General features: G+C 45.0%; 1 protein-coding gene across 2 annotated transcripts in view; it reads left to right on the plus strand.

The window, feature by feature from the left end:
- exoc3l1 (exocyst complex component 3-like 1) overlaps positions 1–18,916 on the plus strand; it is a 128,015-nt gene that overhangs the window by 69,837 nt on the left and 39,262 nt on the right. Inside the window, exon 5 of one of the 2 annotated variants that reach the window (XM_068049740.1) lies at positions 8,366–8,486. In XM_068049740.1, coding sequence (XP_067905841.1) covers positions 8,366–8,486 — 121 coding nt within the window. The remainder of the gene's footprint in view (positions 1–8,365; positions 8,487–18,916) is intronic. The other variant, XM_068049741.1, reaches the window with a different exon arrangement.

Below are 18,916 nucleotides of genomic sequence, written 5' to 3' on the forward strand. Positions count from 1 at the left end.
AAAGAACACCTTAAAGCCTCTCAGAAAAAAATGAAAAGGCAGGCAGACAAAAAGGCTGATGGATGAGCACTTAAACAAGGGGACCAGGTCTTGGTACTGTTACCATTACAGAGCAAACCCCTAAAAGTGAGATTTAGTGGCCCGTACAGTGTGGGGGAAAAAGTCAGTGAAGTAAATTATCTGATTAACACCCCAGACTGGAGAAAGAAGCAAAGACTGTGCCACATAAATATATTGAAAAGGTACCACAATCAGGAACCAGATAAACCAATTACAGTATGGCAGGCCGTGAGAACAGTCGAAGAGGGTAACGCTAGTGAAGACGAACTAGGAGAAGAAGGAAACCCAGAAAATTCTCAAATTGAACCACTTACTCTAAAATTGAACAACACAGAAACCTTAGGGAGATTAGATGCCATATTTCATTATCTGTCTGACCAGCAGAGAAAGGAGCTAGCAACACTGCTAAGGGAGTTTGAGGAAGTTTGTAAGGACAAACCAGATCGTACCTCTTTAACTATTCACAATGTAGATGTAGGAGAGACCCCACCTACAAAACACCACCCATATAGTTTGAGCCCCGATAAATTGGCTCAAGTCCACAAAGAAATCCAGCACATGCTGGGCAATGATCTAATTAAACCCAAAGCAGCTGGAGTTCACCCATCGTATTAGTCCCCAAATCTGACGACTCAAAAAGACTCTGTATTGACTACCGCAAAGTTAATGCAGTAACACAAACAGACTCGTACCCGATTCCCCGCATTGAAGACTGCATTAACCGAATAGGAAACTCCACCTGCATTCGCAAAATTAATTTATTAAAAGGATACTGGCAAGTCACCGTGACCACCCAAGCAAAAGAAATCTCCGTTTTTGTCACCTCCAATGGCTTATTTCAATGTAAAGTCATGCCATTCGGTTTAAAGAACGCCCCAGCAACATTTCAGAGACTGATGAATCAAGTGGTGGCTGGTTTAAACAACTGTGTCATCTACCTGGATGACCTTTTGGTCCATAGTGACACCTGGGAATATCACTTAAACCATTTAAGAGCACTATTTACGAGTCTACAGAATGCTAACCCAGTGGCCAATTTAGCTAAAAGCAAGTTCACTAAGGCAAAAGTAACCTATTTAGGACATATTGTAGGCCAAGGTCAAGTGTTGCAAAGAGCAGTAAAAGTGCAAGCCCTGGACAGCTTTCCCCATTCCCAAAACCAAGAGAGAAATAATGCGATTTCTACTGAAAATTTGTCCCCAACTTCAGCACCCTAGCTGCACCCTTAACTGACTTATTAAAGAAAAATGTAAAGATAGTGTGATCAGAGAGGTGCCAGATAGCTTTTGAAAAGCTGAAGACAATTTTAACAAATGACCCGGTATTGGCAGCCCCAAATTTCAACAGATCTTTGAAGGTGGCTATTGATGCCAGCGATGTCGCAGTAGGCACAGTCTTACTCCACGAAGATGGCTCAGGCCTCGAGAGGACAATTGGCTATTTTTCAAAGAAGCTAAGTAAACACCAACACAAATATTCAACATTAGAAAAGGAAGCATTGGGACTTCTGTTGGCCCTTCAACATTTCAAAGTTTATGTTGATAATGGACACAGGAAAATTCTGATATATATTGACCACAACCCACTAACCTTCTTAGAAAAATTCAAAGTTTACAATGCTCGGCTGTTCAGATGGAGCTTACTCCTCCAGTCATTTAGTATGAAAATCACACATATTGCTGGGAAAACCAATGTCATTGCAGACGCACTATCCAGAATTCCCCACTTGTCTGCAATACCTGGTTCAATGAAGAGTGCAGGAGACCATGTGAAGAGCAGCACCAGGCATACCTAAAAATGAGGTGTCAACCTGGTGAAGCTACAACACCGGAAGACATGCATGCTAAACAGCAGAAGCAGCAAGCTACAGACAGAGTTAAGTGATCCTACAACCAATAGATCGAATCAAAACTCTGTAGTCCTTCCACATCCAGTTGTGAATAATGGTGGACAATTAAACAACTAACAGGAGGAGGAGGCACCATGAACATCCCCATTGTCAACAATGGCAGAGCCCAGCATATGAGAGCAGAAGACAAGGCTGAAGTGTTTGCAAACATCTACAACCAAAAGGTCCATGTGGATGTTCCATTTCGAACTCCACCTGAGGTCTCAACCATCACAGATGCCAATCTTTATCCAATTCAGTTTACTCCGTGTGGTATCAAGATATGGCTGACACCCTGGATATAGCAAAGGCTGTGGGCCCTGACTTCATCCTGGCTGTGGTGCTGAAGACTTGTGTACCTCTAGCCAAGCTGTTACACTACTGCCATAACACTAGCATCTAGCCGACAACGTGGAAAATTGCCAAGGTACGGCCTTGTCCATAAAAAACAGGACAAATCTAATCTGGCCTATTACTGCCCAGTCTACTCTCAGTCATCACCAAAATGATGGAAGGTGTCATTGACAGTGCTATGAAGTGGCATGTACTCACAAATGCTCAGTTTGGGTTCTGCCAGGACCATGTGGCTCCAGATCTCATTACAGACTTGGTCCAAACATGGACAAAAGAGCTTAATTCCAGAGGTGAGGTGAGAATGACTACCCTTAACATCGAGGCAACATTTGACTGAGTTTGGTATCATGGCGCCCCAGTAAAATTGAAGTCAATGGGAATCGGGGAAAACTCTCTACTGGTTGGAGTCATACCTAGCACAAAGGAAGATTGTTGTGGTTGCTGGAGGCCAATCATCTCAGCTCTCGGACATCACTGCAGGAGTTCCTCAGGGTAATGTCCCAGGCCAAGCCATCTTCAGCTGCTTCATCAATGACCTTCCTTCCATAATAAGGTCAGAGAGGGGATGTTCGCTGATGATTGTACAGTGTTCAGTTCCATTCGCGACTCCTCAGATACTGAAGCAGTCTGTGCCCGCTTGCAGCAAGACCTGGACAGGCTTGGGCTGATAATTGGCAAGTAACAGTCATGCTACACAAGTGCTAGGCAATGATTATTCCCAATGAGAGAGTCTAATCCCTCACTTTGACATCCAAAAGCATGACCATCACAGATTTCCCCACCATTAAGACCCCAGGGGTATCATTGACCAGAAACTTAACTGGACCAGCCACGTAAATACTATGGCTACAAGAGCAGGTTAGAGGCTGGGAATTCTGTGGTGAGTGACTCACCACCTTACTCCCCAAATCCTCTCCACAAGGCACAAGTCATGGAATACTCTCCACTTGCCTATATGAGTGCAGCTCCAACAACACTCAAGAAGCTGGGCATCATCCAGCCCGCTTGATCGGCACCCCATCCACCACCTTAAACATTCTCTCCCTCCACCCTGGCAGTAGTGTGTACCATCTACAAGATGCATTGCAGCAATTCACCAAGGCTTTTTTGGGATACCTTCCAAACCCATGACCTCCATCACCTAGGACAAGGGCAGCAAATGCATGGGAACACCACCACCTGCAAGTTTCCCTCAAGTCACACACTATCCTGACTTGGAACTGTATTGCCATTCCTTCACTGTCATTGGGTCCAAATTATGGAACTCTCTACCTAACAGCACTGTGGGTGAACCTACACCACATGAACTGCACTGATTCAAGAAGGCGGCTCACCACCACCTTCTCCAGGGCAATTCGGGATGGGCAATAAATGGTGACTTTGCCAGCGACACCTGCATCCCGTGAACAAATAAAAAGAATGAAATGGAAAATCAGAAAAACATTCTTTTTGGAATTCATCCTCTGCCACAAACCACTTTTGAAACACAGCCCATAAATTCTTCATAAAAGGAATTGGACAGTTGCTTGAAAAAAGGTAAATAATAAAGGTAATGGGGAGCAAGCAGGGGAGAACAATAACACTGGGGTCACAGATGTAGAAAAACACCAATTAATTGGCCAAACAGCCTGATTCTGTGCTGTAATGTTTTACAATTTACCGTGAGAATGAGCTATTGAACCATAAGGGTGACCACAGCAGAGTGCGAACATGCACTCACCAGATGTGCAAACATATACACTTTACAGCTGGTGTCATTGGATAGCGATACGTACTGAGGTTCCTGGCCAATTGTTTTTCCCTTCCCTAGGCCAGGAGCCCTGAGACTAATTCTGCTATCCCGACCACCACCCTGCGAGAGATAAGCTAACACAGCACAAACTGGAAATAGGCAGTTGAAACTTTAAACCTGATGATAAACACAAGCAGGTCTGAGATTTCACTTACGGCCTGTGCTGAGTTTGTTGATCTCAATGAAGGTCAGTTTGGGTATGTAAGATGTCAGTGCTGGATGTGGTAGTGCTAAGGTTACACAATGGGACGAGTAATCCAGAGAATTATGGGCTGGATTTTCAAATTGGGGTTGGGAACCCGATGCCTGGATAATTTCTGGGTCCCGACCCCGCACTGTGTCTGCGTTCCTCACGTGACGCAATCTTCAAATGCTAATGCACTAATTGGGCCAGAGGCGAGCTCACTGCCCAATTAGTGATGCTGAGCTCTGCGAGGAGGTGGGAGAGACCTGTTGAAGCAGGAACCTCAGGGCAAATGGCAGCCATGACGGGGCCTGTTGCTGCCTTGAACAAGAAAGGAGGGAGGGATCTGGAGGGCCAGAAGCCTCAGTGCACAGAGAGTCGGACAGACAGCCAGGCAAACAGTACAGCGAAACATTTGGTGGCAAAATTTCTCCATTCCATCAAAAAATACTTTTCAGCTTCCCGCTTTGAACCCGACAAAATGCACTGTTTGGGTTTGGTGATTCCCACTTTGAAAACCAGCCCCTGTCCCTGTCCGGCCCATTAACAAGCTCCTCAAGGAGCTTAATGCGCCATTAATTGGAGGCAAGTGGGTTCCCCAATCCCTTCTCCTGCCCTCCCTTTGAAAATTGCATAGCGTCTAGAGGCGTTGGGATCGCCTTGACACCCTCCGGTAACGCAATTTTCAATGAGTGCCCGCACCCCTGTTCATCCACTCTTGCAATTGAAAATCCAGCCCTATGAATTCAAATCTCATCATGGCAGTTTGAGAATTTGAATTCAGTTAAAAAATTTAGAAACAAGATGATTTCAGTAAAACAAAAAGTGACCGCACAGCTATTGGATTGTCAATGTGGCCTATATGTGACTCCAGTCCCACACCAATAGGCTCTATTGGCCCTCTGAAATGGACCAGTTGTATCAATACCCAGCATTTGTGTTAGCAGAAAGATTAGAAACATGGAACTATCGAATGGTTACTGCACGGAAGGAGGCCATTTGGCTGATCGAGCCCATGCCGGCTCTCTGCAAGAGCAATTTAGCTAGTCCCACTCTTCCGCACTTCTCCTGTCGCCTTGCAAACCTTTTCTGTTTGGGTGCTTATCCAATTCCCTTTTGAAAGTCACAACTGAATGTGCCTCCATCACACTCTCAGACAGAGCATTCCAGATCCTCACCGTTCACTAGATATAAAAGTAATTCCTCATGTCGCCTTTCTTTTGCCTATCACCTTAAATCAGTGTCCTCTGGTTTTTGACCCGTACACAAATGGGAATAATTTCTCTTTATCTACTCTGTCTAGACCCCTCATGATTTTGAACACATCTATCAAAATCTCCTTTCAACCTTCTCTGCTCTAAGGTGAACAACCCTAGCTTCTTCAATCTATCCATGTAACTGAAGTCCCTCATCCTTGGAACCATTCTCCTGAATCTTTTCTGCGCCCTCTCTAAAGCTTTCATATCCTTCCTAAAGTGTGGTGCCCAGAATTGGACACAATATTCAGTTGAGGCTGAACTCCATGCCTCTATTGATAAAGCCCAGGATTCCGTATGTCTTATTAACCACTTTCTCAACCTGCCCTGCCACCTTCAACGATTATTTCAGGTTAAACCATGACTGCAGGACTAGGAGATAAAGATACATGTTGGTGCAAGGCATGTTCACATGCACATTTGGAAGCATTTCTTCACAAAATGAGTGATTAAATGATGTCCCAGATTGGGTACCAGAAAATCTGTAGTTACTCAGGAGGCACTTAGCTGATAGAGGTTCAATATCATAGCTTTCTTTGGAAGAAGGAGTTTGATGAGCTCAATGGCCTCCCTCACCTGTACTTATCCTTGTGTACTTTCCTATTGGAGGCCACTGGGTGCTGAGGGGAGGGTCCATGTGAAACGGGCACTGTCTGGTCTAATGCTTGGGTTTCCAGCCCTCCATTGTTTCGAATGGGAGAGCTCCTGCAGATGTTGAGGAAGGGGAGGGTTGTTTACACTGGTAGCCTGTTATTGAAGTGATTGATGAGGAACATGGCTTGCAGTGTGCTGTTTAGTTTGGCTAAATAAGTTTGCTGGCAGTCACTGGGGAGGACAGCTCCAGCTGCTTAGTGTATGGATGACAGCAAAATAAATGATTTATTTCTCAGATCCCCATTCTGTCTCCAGGATGTCTAAAGTTGTGTTATCTTTTCTAAAATATTGTTCTTGCAAACATTCCCTACTTGTGCTTGATCTTTCTGCCTGGTTTTGGTCGTTGTGTTTCACTGCACTGAGTCCCAAGGTCTTCCTTCATCAAGATGAGCCAAACTTGAACATTCTTCAGCTGACCCTGGTCCACACCCTGTGGCAGATACTATTGCTTCAAGGATGCCTGGAGCACATAAATTCAATTTTGAGCCCAGCTGGCATCAACGAGTATTTAGAAAGCTCAGAGCAGGGTTTTAATTGGTCAAAGGAGATCCAAGCAGGCACGTTGCCAGATGGCACTGAATGAACTTGCTTTCAGACTCTGCTATGGAACAGTGAAACCTGAATCTGTGATTAAAATGTCAAGGGAATATTGTCCCTACAAGCTGAGACACTAAGGAGAAATTTGACAACTGTCAGCCAGCAAAAAAGGGTTCATTTCTGCAGGAGTCCTTCTGATTGTCTGTGATAACTTCAACGGAAAAGCCACTGAAATTCCGAAACTCAAAGCCCCCAATCAGTCATGTCATCAACAGCAAGCAGAATGGGAACCCCCAACATGAGTCTTCTTGGTGGCAAAGCCTGAAGCAATAAGATATCACCCAATATTTCTAGTGATTGAATTGGCCTTCGATCTAGCCTGAACTCATTGTTTGCTCTATCTTGTGTCCAGCTAGTTGGCAGCAGTACTGGGTCAGATGGTTAAGTGTTCATACCCCATTACATAATTTAATCACATAATCAAGGCTGACACTCCGGTGTAATACTGAGGGAGTGCTACATTGTCGGAGGTGGAAAGGCATTAAGTGATGATCCTATCTGCCTGTTTCAGTGTATGTTGAAGACCGTTTTTCCCTAAAGCAACATCACCAAAAATATGGGTAGTATGGTGGTTATGTTATTGGACTAATGATCTGATAGATGTGAGTTCAGATCACACCATGGCAGATGGGGAACTTAAATTCAATTAATTAAATAAATCTGGAATAAAAAGCTAGTCTCAGTAATGATAGCATGAAACTACTGAATTGGCATAAAATCCCATCTGGTTCACTAATGTTCTTTAGGGAAGGAAACCTGCCGTCCTTACCTGGTCTGGCCTATATGTGACTCTCCAACCCCCAGCAAAGTGACTGACTGTCAACTGCCCTCTGAAATGACCAGCAAGCCGATCAGTTGTATGAATAAAAGCTACAAACAGACTGCAACTGTTCGAGAAGATGGCTCACCACCACCTTCTCAAGGGCAACAAACACTGGCCTCACCAGCAATGCCTACATCCTGTAAATGAATAAATAAAGATTAGCTGCCATATTCTCCTACATAACAACAGTGATGCACTTCAGAGTTTAGATATCATAACATTTTAAAGGCAAGTATTATTTTAATGATAATCCACTGAAGTGATGCATTGCTCTCGAAATAAAGTAGAAGTGAGATAGTCACATTTTCTGCACTACCTGAAATGATGGTGGAAGCAGATTCAATAGTAACCTTCAAAAGGGGGATACTTGAAAAGGAAAAGGCTGCAGGGCTATGGAGAAAGAGCAGGCAAGTGGGACTAATTGGGTAGCTCTTTCAAAGAGACAGCAAAAACACGATGAGCCGAATGGCCTCCTTCTGTGCTGCAAGATTCAATGATTCAAGTCCTCCTTTCTTTCACGTGCCTGACTAAATTGTCTCCCTCTCTCATGTTGCCCCTCTCACCATCAAAGAATCTTGCTGACCGCTGACAGGAAGTCTCCTACTATTGAAGGGAAAGAGCCCCACCTCAGAGAAGCCACTGCTAATAATAAGTCCAGTAATTGTCCAGGAATGTTAATCTTTCGTGATGTTTTTCCTGTAATGGTGTTATCGCATCCTTGCTTCCTGTTTTCCCTTTTTTGTGTTTCTTCCCCCAGCAGTCCAGAGATGATAGCTCACCCCGATCTCTGTCCTGATGTTGACATTGCCTCACCAGGCCCCCTGATTTCCCAAGATGCACTGGAGCAGCTACAGAATAAATATGTTAATGCTATCCGGGTGAGTTGAGACCTGTAATGGAATTTAATCTTGGGAGGGCCCACTGAAGCGTGTATTTGTTGGATTCCTTTTGCAAACCTGAAATTAAAGCAAAAATTGCATAAACCTTTAAGACAAAACAAGCAATGGTTCACTCTGTGCCGCTGTGCCGTGCAGACTAAGATGCAATCCTCAGCCTGTACTAAATAAGCTAATCTTACCTGAGGTAATTATCAAATGCCATTGTTGAGCTCAGAGCCTCGGTGTGTAGACAGGGGAATCAGACAAGTGTTCCCACTCTTGGGTGCCGTACAGTGAGCCCCAATAGAGAGTACATGTTGGAGCACTCAAAGGAACAACAGATCAGGCTGAGCATTGAAGGCCTCTTATGGCTGAATAGCCACAGGCTCATTCAAGGTGCCAGTGCCCCTTGAGATGGGCAGCTGTGTCTTCAAGAGAGGGGTGAGGAAAAACATGGCATACTATAAAGGGTATTCAGTCACACCAACAGAACTACATAGATGTCATAACAAAGAAACAGGTTGTTTGGCCCAAGCAGTTTGTGTTTTGTGTTTAGATTAGAGATACAGCACTGAAACAGGCCCTTCGGCCCACCGAGTCTGTGCCGACCATCAACCACCCATTTATACTAATCCTACACTAATCCCATATTCCTACCAAACATCCCCACCTGTCCCTATATTTCCCTACCACCTACCTATACTAGTGACAATTTATAATGGCCAATTTACCTACCAACCTGCAAGTCTTTTGGCTTGTGGGAGGAAACCGGAGCACCCGGAGAAAACCCACGCAGACACAGGGAAAACTTGCAAACTCCACACAGGCAGTACCCAGAATCGAACCCGGGTCCCTGCAGCTGTGAGGCTGCAGTGCTAACCACTGCGCCACTGTGCCGCCCATTTGTTGTTTATCCTCCACATGAGCTGCAGTCCTTACCCCATTTGCCTGCTTTTTTCCAGTATCCTTTGATCTTCTTTTCCTTCACCCATCTATTTAACCTATTCTTAAATGTTGACATGGTCTCAGCTTCAATCACTAACAGCCGTGGTGCATTCCACAACCTCACAACCATCTGTAAAAAAGTTTCTTCTGCTCTCTGCCCTAAATCTCTTACATTTAATCTCTAACAAATAAAGAATAAATAAGAGAGTTTACCTGCTGGCTGTGGTTTGCCTGATTGTGGTCATATGTTTACCTGGCATTCAGTGGTAACCATGTTATGATATCACACTGGTCATCATGCAGTAGTACACAATTGGTTTAGCCAGTCATCACCAGATCCAACTGGACCAAATCAAACACTATCAGGCCCAGCTTTTCTCTGCCAAAACTGCTCACTACTCCAGGATCATCCTGGAATACAAAGATAACCCCTGACTTCGTTTCTCCTCTACCAACCATCTCCTTAAACCTCTCTTCCCTTTCCTCCTCCACCTCCACCTCAAAAAGTGTGAGGAGTTCATGAATTTCTTTGTCACTAAGATTGTAACCATCTATTCAGCAGCCTGTGCCACATCCTCCAATCCCCTAGACCACCACATCAAACTTCCTCCAAGCTTGCCCCTTCCTCTAGCCCAAAACTCACATTTTTCTCTGGCTTTTTTCTTATTTTTGCTGATGCCTTCTCCAAGCTCATATATGCATGAAACTCACCTCCTTCTCTTGTGACCCTATTCCCACTAAACTGTTGACCAAAAAACTTCCATTCCTGACCCCACGCTAACTGATATTCCTCAGGAACTTTTACCCTCACTTTCAAATCTGCCACAATCACCCCCTCCTAAAAAAACGCGCCCTTGACCACTCTGTCCTTGAAAACCACTGCCCCATCTCTAAACTTCCTTTCCTCTCCAAAGTCCTTGGATATGTTGTTAGTTCCCAAATCCATGCCCATCTTTCCTGCAACTCTATGTTTGAACCCCTCCAATTAGGTTTCCTCCCATGTCACAGCACTGAACAAGTCCTAATCAAGGTCACAAATAAGATACGGTGACTGTGGAAGACTATCCCAAATCATCCTTTTTGAACTGTCTGTAGCCTTTGACATAGTTGGTCTCACCATCCTCCTCCAATACCTCACCGTCCAGGGGCAGCAGGGTGGAACTACCTTCTGGTTCCATTCTTACATATCTGATAGTAGGTAGGAAATCATCTACAATGGCTTCCCTTCCCTCCCACACACCATTACCTCTGGAGTCCCTAAGGTTCAGAACTCTTGCATACTATTATTGTTATGTTTCATCAGAAAATAGCAACATAGCTGCACCTTGTGACAGATCTATGCTTCTGACAGATTGCCCCAAATCTAAAACATTGCGTTTACATAAACTCCCTTGGCTTTTTGTTTAATTAGGGAGACCTGTGACATCTTGATTGGAGCCCCAAATGGCTTCCAATATCCTTTTCGTAAGGCCCTACTGCCCTGTAACATGGGAAGTGGATGTACGCATCATCACATTGTACAATGGTATCACATTGGTAACCACCGGTAACCATGGATTGATATCACACACTGGTAACCGGTGGTAGCCATGGGGTGATATCACACTGGCAACCACCAGTAACCATGAGCTGATATCAATGATAACCACTGGTAACCATGGGGTGATATCACACTGGTAACCACCGGTAACCATGGGCTGATATCAATGATAACCAGTGGTAACCATGGGCTGATATCACACTGATAACCACTGGTAACCATGGGCTGATATCAATGATAACCACCGGTAACCATGGGGTGATATCACACTGATAACCACCAGAAACCATGGGCTGATATCACACTGATAACCACTGGTAACCATGGGGTGATATCACACTGATAACCACAGGTAACCATGGGGTGATATCAATGATAACCAGTGGTAACCATGGGCTGATATCACACTGATAACCACTGGTAACCATGGGGTGATATCACACTGATAACCACAGGTAACCATGGAGTGATATCACACTGCTAACCAGTGGTAAACATAGGCTGATATTACACGGATAACGACCAGTAACCATGGGTTGATATCGCACTGATAACCAGTGGTAGCCATGGGTGATATCGCACTGGTAACCACCAGTAACCATGGGCTGATATCACACTGATAACCATTGGTAACCATGGGATGATATCACATTGGTAACCACCAGTAATTATGGGGTGATATCACATTGGTAACCAGTGGTAGCCATGTATTCATATCACAATGAATACCACCAGTAACCAGGGTTGATATCACAATAGTAATCACCGTTAACCATGGGTGATATTACATACATAACGAGTGGTAACCATGGCTTGATGTCACAATGATAACCACCTGTGACCATGGAGTGATATCACACTGATAACTACCAGTAACTATGAGGTGATATGACACTGGTAACCAGTGGTAGCTATGGGGTGATATTACACTGATAACCACAGGTAACCATGGGGTGATATCACACTGGTAACTAGTGGTAGCCATGAGGTGATATCACACTGGTAACTACCAGTAACTATGAGGTGATATGACACTGGTAACCAGTGGTAGCTATGGGGTGATATTACACTGATAACCACAGGTAACCATGGGGTGATATTACACTGATAACTACCAGTAACTATGAGGTGATATGACACTGGTAACCAGTGGTAGCTATGGGGTGATATTACACTGATAACCACAGGTAACCATGGGGTGATATTACACTGATAACCGCAGGTAACCATGGGGTGATATTACACTGATGACCACTGGTAACCATGGGGTGATATAACACTGGTAACTACCGGTAACCATGGACTGATAACCACCCGGAACTATGGCGTGATATCACACTAGTAACCAGTGGTAACCATGGACTCAAAACACAATGATAACCACCAGTAACCATTGGGTGATATCACACTGGTAATCACCGGTAACCATGGGGTAATATTACACACATAATGACTGGTAACCATGGGTTGATGTGGCAATGATAACCACCGGTAACCACGGTGTGATATCACACTGGTCGCTAGTGGTAACCATGGGGTGATATTACACTGATAACCACAGGTAACATGTGGTGATATCACACTGATGAGCACTGGTAAACATGGAGAGATACCACACTGGTAACTACCAGTAACCATGGACTGATAACCACCAGTAACTATGGGCTGATATCATACTGGTAACCAGTGGTAGCCATGGGGTGATGTCACATTGGTAACCTGTGGCAATAATGGCATGATATCACACTGATAACCACCAGTAACCATGAGGTGATATCACATTGGGATCCAGTGGTAGCCATGAGGTGAGATTACACTCGTAACCAGTGGTAACCATGGGCTGATATCACACTAATAACCACTGGTGAACATGGGGCAATACCACACTGGTAACCAGTGGTAGGCGTGGAGAGATAGCACAATGATAAATACCAGTAACCACGGGGTAATATCACACTAGTAACCAATTATAACCATGTGGAGATGTCACACTGATACCGACCGGTAACCATGGGTTGATGTCACACTGATAAGTGCCAGTAACTATGGGGTGATATGACACTGGTAACCAGTGGTAGCCATGGGGCGATATCAGACTGGTAACCAGTGGTAACAATGGGGGGATATCACAATGATAACCACCAGTAAGCAAGGGGTGATATCACACTGGTAATCACCGGTAACCATGGGGTGATATTACACACATAACGACTGGTAACATTGGTTGATGTCACAATTATAACCACCGGTTACCATAGTGTGATATCACACTGATAACCACCAGTAACCATGAGGTGATATCACACTGATAACCAGTGGTGACCATGGGGGTGATATCACACTGATAACCACCGGTAACCATGAGGTGATATGACACTGATAATCTATGGTAGCCATGGGGCGATATCATACAGGTAACGAGCGGTAACAATGGGGTGATATCACAATGCTAACCACCAGTAAGCATGGGGTGATATCACACTGGTAATCACCGGTAACCAGGGGGTGATATTACACACATAATGACTGGTAACCATGGGTTGATGTCAAAATGATAACCACCAGTAACCATGGTGTACTGATAACCACAGGTAACCATGGGGTGATATTACACTGATGACCACTAGTAACCATGGGGTGATATCACACTGTTAACTACAGGTAACCATGGACTGATAACCACAAGTAACTATGGGGTGATATCACACTGGTAACCTGTGGCAACCATGGCGTGATATCATACTGATAGCCACCAGTAACTATGGGGTGATATCACACTGGTAACCTGTGGCAACCATGGCGTGATATCACACTGATAACCACCAGTAACTATGGGGTGATATCACACTGGGAACCAGTGGTAACCATGGGGTGATAACCAGTGGCAACCATGGGCTGATATCACATGATAACCACCAGTAACCATGGGGTTATATCACACTGGAAATCACCAGTAATCATGGGTGAAATCACATGAATAACCACCGGTAACCATAGGTTGATGTCGCAATAATAAATACCGATAACAATGGGTTGATATCACACTGGTAACCATGGGGTGATATCACATTGATAACCAGTGGTAGCCAAGAGGTGATATCACACTGTTAATCAGTGGTAACCATGGGTTGATATCACACTGGTAACCAATGGTAACCATGTGGTGATGTCACACTGATAACCACCAGTAACCATTGGGTGATATCACACTGATAACCAGTGGTAGTCATGGGGCGATTTCACAATTATAACCACCGGTAACCATGGGCTGATATCACACTGATAACCACCGGTAACCATGGGGTGATATCACACTGATAACCAGTGGTAACCATGGGGTGATATCACACTGATAACCAGTGGTAACCATGGGGTGATATCACACTGATAACCACCGGTAACCATGGGGTGATATCACACTGATAACCAGTGGTAACCATGGGGTGATATCACACTGATAACCACCGGTAACCATGGGGTGATATCACACTGATAACCAGTGGTAACCATGGGGTGATATCACACTGATAACCAGTGGTAACCATGGGGTGATATCACACTGATAACCAGTGGTAACCATGGGGTGATATCACACTGATAACCACCGGTAACCATGGGGTGATATCACACTGATAACCAGTGGTAACCATGGGGTGATATCACACTGATAACCACCGGTAACCATGGGGTGATATCACACTGATAACCAGTGGTAACCATGGGGTGATATCACACTGATAACCACCGGTAACCATGGGGTGATATCACACTGATAACCACCGGTAACCATGGGGTGATATGATACTGGTAACCACTGGTAACCATCAGTAATATTACACAGATAATGTCTGGTAACCATAGGTTGATGTTGCAATGATAACCACCGGCAACCATAGGGTGAGATCACAATGATAACCACCGGTAACCATGGGGTGATATCACACTGACAACCATGGACCGAATCACACTGATAACCACCAGTGACCATGGGGTGATATAACTGACAACCATGGGGTGATATCACACTGCTAACCAGTGGTAACCATGGAGTGATATTACACTGATAACCACCAGTAACCATGGGGTGATATAACTGATATCCATGGGGTGATATCACACTGCTAACCAGTGGTAACCATGGAGTGATATTACACTGATAACCACCAGTAACCATGGGGTGATATAACTGACAACCATGGGGTGATATCACACTGCTAACCAGTGGTAACCATGGAGTGATATTACACTGATAACCACCAGTAACCATGGGGTGATATAACTGACAACCATGGGGTGATATCACACTGCTAACCAGTGGTAACCATGGAGTGATATTACACTGATAACCACCAGTAACCATGGGGTGATATAACTGATATCCATAGGGTGATATCACACTGCTAACCAGTGGTAACCATGGGCTGATATCACACTGATTATCACCAGTAACCATATGCTCCTATCACATTGATAACCATGGGGTGATATCACATGATAACCAGCAGTAATGATAGGGTGATATCACACTGATAACCATGGGGTGCTATCACCTTGATAGCCACCAGTAACTATGGGGTGATATCACACTGGTAACCTGTGGCAACCATGGCGTGATATCACACTGATAACCACCAGTAACTATGGGGTGATATCACACTGGGAACCAGTGGTAACCATGGGGTGATAACCAGTGGCAACCATGGGCTGATATCACATGATAACCACCAGTAACCATGGGGTTATATCACACTGGAAATCACCAGTAATCATGGGTGAAATCACATGAATAACCACCGGTAACCATAGGTTGATGTCGCAATAATAAATACCGATAACAATGGGTTGATATCACACTGGTAACCATGGGGTGATATCACATTGATAACCAGTGGTAGCCAAGAGGTGATATCACACTGTTAATCAGTGGTAACCATGGGTTGATATCACACTGGTAACCAATGGTAACCATGTGGTGATGTCACACTGATAACCACCAGTAACCATTGGGTGATATCACACTGATAACCAGTGGTAGTCATGGGGCGATTTCACAATTATAACCACCGGTAACCATGGGCTGATATCACACTGATAACCACCGGTAACCATGGGGTGATATCACACTGATAACCAGTGGTAACCATGGGGTGATATCACACTGATAACCAGTGGTAACCATGGGGTGATATCACACTGATAACCACCGGTAACCATGGGGTGATATCACACTGATAACCAGTGGTAACCATGGGGTGATATCACACTGATAACCACCGGTAACCATGGGGTGATATCACACTGATAACCAGTGGTAACCATGGGGTGATATCACACTGATAACCAGTGGTAACCATGGGGTGATATCACACTGATAACCAGTGGTAACCATGGGGTGATATCACACTGATAACCACCGGTAACCATGGGGTGATATCACACTGATAACCAGTGGTAACCATGGGGTGATATCACACTGATAACCACCGGTAACCATGGGGTGATATCACACTGATAACCAGTGGTAACCATGGGGTGATATCACACTGATAACCACCGGTAACCATGGGGTGATATCACACTGATAACCACCGGTAACCATGGGGTGATATGATACTGGTAACCACTGGTAACCATCAGTAATATTACACAGATAATGTCTGGTAACCATAGGTTGATGTTGCAATGATAACCACCGGCAACCATAGGGTGAGATCACAATGATAACCACCGGTAACCATGGGGTGATATCACACTGACAACCATGGACCGAATCACACTGATAACCACCAGTGACCATGGGGTGATATAACTGACAACCATGGGGTGATATCACACTGCTAACCAGTGGTAACCATGGAGTGATATTACACTGATAACCACCAGTAACCATGGGGTGATATAACTGATATCCATGGGGTGATATCACACTGCTAACCAGTGGTAACCATGGAGTGATATTACACTGATAACCACCAGTAACCATGGGGTGATATAACTGACAACCATGGGGTGATATCACACTGCTAACCAGTGGTAACCATGGAGTGATATTACACTGATAACCACCAGTAACCATGGGGTGATATAACTGACAACCATGGGGTGATATCACACTGCTAACCAGTGGTAACCATGGAGTGATATTACACTGATAACCACCAGTAACCATGGGGTGATATAACTGATATCCATAGGGTGATATCACACTGCTAACCAGTGGTAACCATGGGCTGATATCACACTGATTATCACCAGTAACCATATGCTCCTATCACATTGATAACCATGGGGTGATATCACATGATAACCAGCAGTAATGATAGGGTGATATCACACTGATAACCATGGGGTGCTATCACCTTGATAACCACTGGTAACTGTGGGGTGATATAGCACTGGTAACCAAGCAATGGCATCAAACTGGTACACATGTAATGGCATCAAACTGGCAATCATTGGATGGTAATAGTTAACATGATGGTGTCACACATTGAATGAATGTGGGCATCAGATGGGGACTGGATTTGGCTGGGACTTTGTGTGAGTGCAGGGATCGAGTGATGATGGGATTGGACCGGGACTGTGTGTGAATGACACTGAAATCATGCAAAACACTGCTGGACTCATACACAGTCTGTGGGTTCCAGGGAGAATGCAGATGAACATTCACCGTGAATGAATAAATCAATTTCTGCATGAATTACATTGATTTTGCCCAGGGAATCATATTCCATGATATAACCTGTTTTTCCATGAAAACTACAAATCAGTGACCTTGCTGATAACTGCCGTCAATGGAGACTCTGTGTAAAATACTGAAAAATTGAACAACCAGTCCCCATCCACCACCACCCTCCTCCGCCTGGCTGAACTTGTTCTCACATTGAACAACTTCTCCTTCAACTCCATTCACTTCCTTCAAGCAAAAGGTGTCGCTATGGGTACCCGCATGGGTCCTAGTTATGCTTGTCTTTTTGTGGGATATGTCGAGCATTCTTTGTTCCAGTTCTACTCAGGCCCCCTCCCCCAACTCTTTTTCCGGTACATTGATGACTGTATCGGTGCCGTTTCCTGCTCCCGCCCCGAACTGGAAAACTTTATTCACTTTGCTTCCAATTTCCACCCTTCTCTCACCTTTACATGGTCCATCTCTGACACTTCCCTTCCCTTCCTCGACTTCTCTGTCTCCATCTCTGGTGATAGGCTGTCTACTAATATCCATTATAAGCCCACCGACTCCCACAGCTACCTCGACTACATTTCTTCACACCCTACCTCCTGTAAGGACTCTATTCCATTCTCCCAGTTTCTCCGTCTCCGACGCATCTGCTCTGATGATGCTACCTTCCATGACGGTACTTCTGATATGACCTCCTTTTTCCTCAACCGTTGTTGACAGGGCCCTCAACTGTGTCCGGCCCATTTCCCGCACCTCTACCCTCACCCCTTCCCCTCCCTCCCAGAACCGTGACAGGGTTCCCCTTGTCCTCACTTTCCACCCCATCAGCCTCCATATCCGAAGGATCATCCTCCGCCATTTCCGCCATCTCCAGTGTGATGCCACTACCAAACGCATCTTCCCCTCTCTTCCCCTGTCAGCATTCCGAAGGGATCGTTCCCTCCGCGACACCCTGGTCCACTCCTCCATTACCCCCACCACCTCATCCCCATCCCATGGCACCTTCCCTTGCAATCACAGGAGGTGTAATACCTGCCCATTTACCTCCTCTCTCCTCACTATCCCAGGCCCCAAACACTCCTTTCAGGTGAAGCAGCGATTTACTTGTACTTCTTTCAATGTAGTATACTGTATGTGCTGCTCACAATGTGGTCTCCTCTACATTGGGGAAACCAAGCGCAGACTGGGTGACTGCTTTGCGGAACACCTCCGCTCAGTCCGCAAGCAGGACCCTGAGCTTCCGGTTGCTTGCCATTTCAACACTCC

Source organism: Heterodontus francisci, chromosome 17, assembly GCF_036365525.1.
Source record: "Heterodontus francisci isolate sHetFra1 chromosome 17, sHetFra1.hap1, whole genome shotgun sequence".
In the NCBI taxonomy this organism is placed as follows: Eukaryota; Metazoa; Chordata; class Chondrichthyes; order Heterodontiformes; family Heterodontidae; genus Heterodontus; species Heterodontus francisci.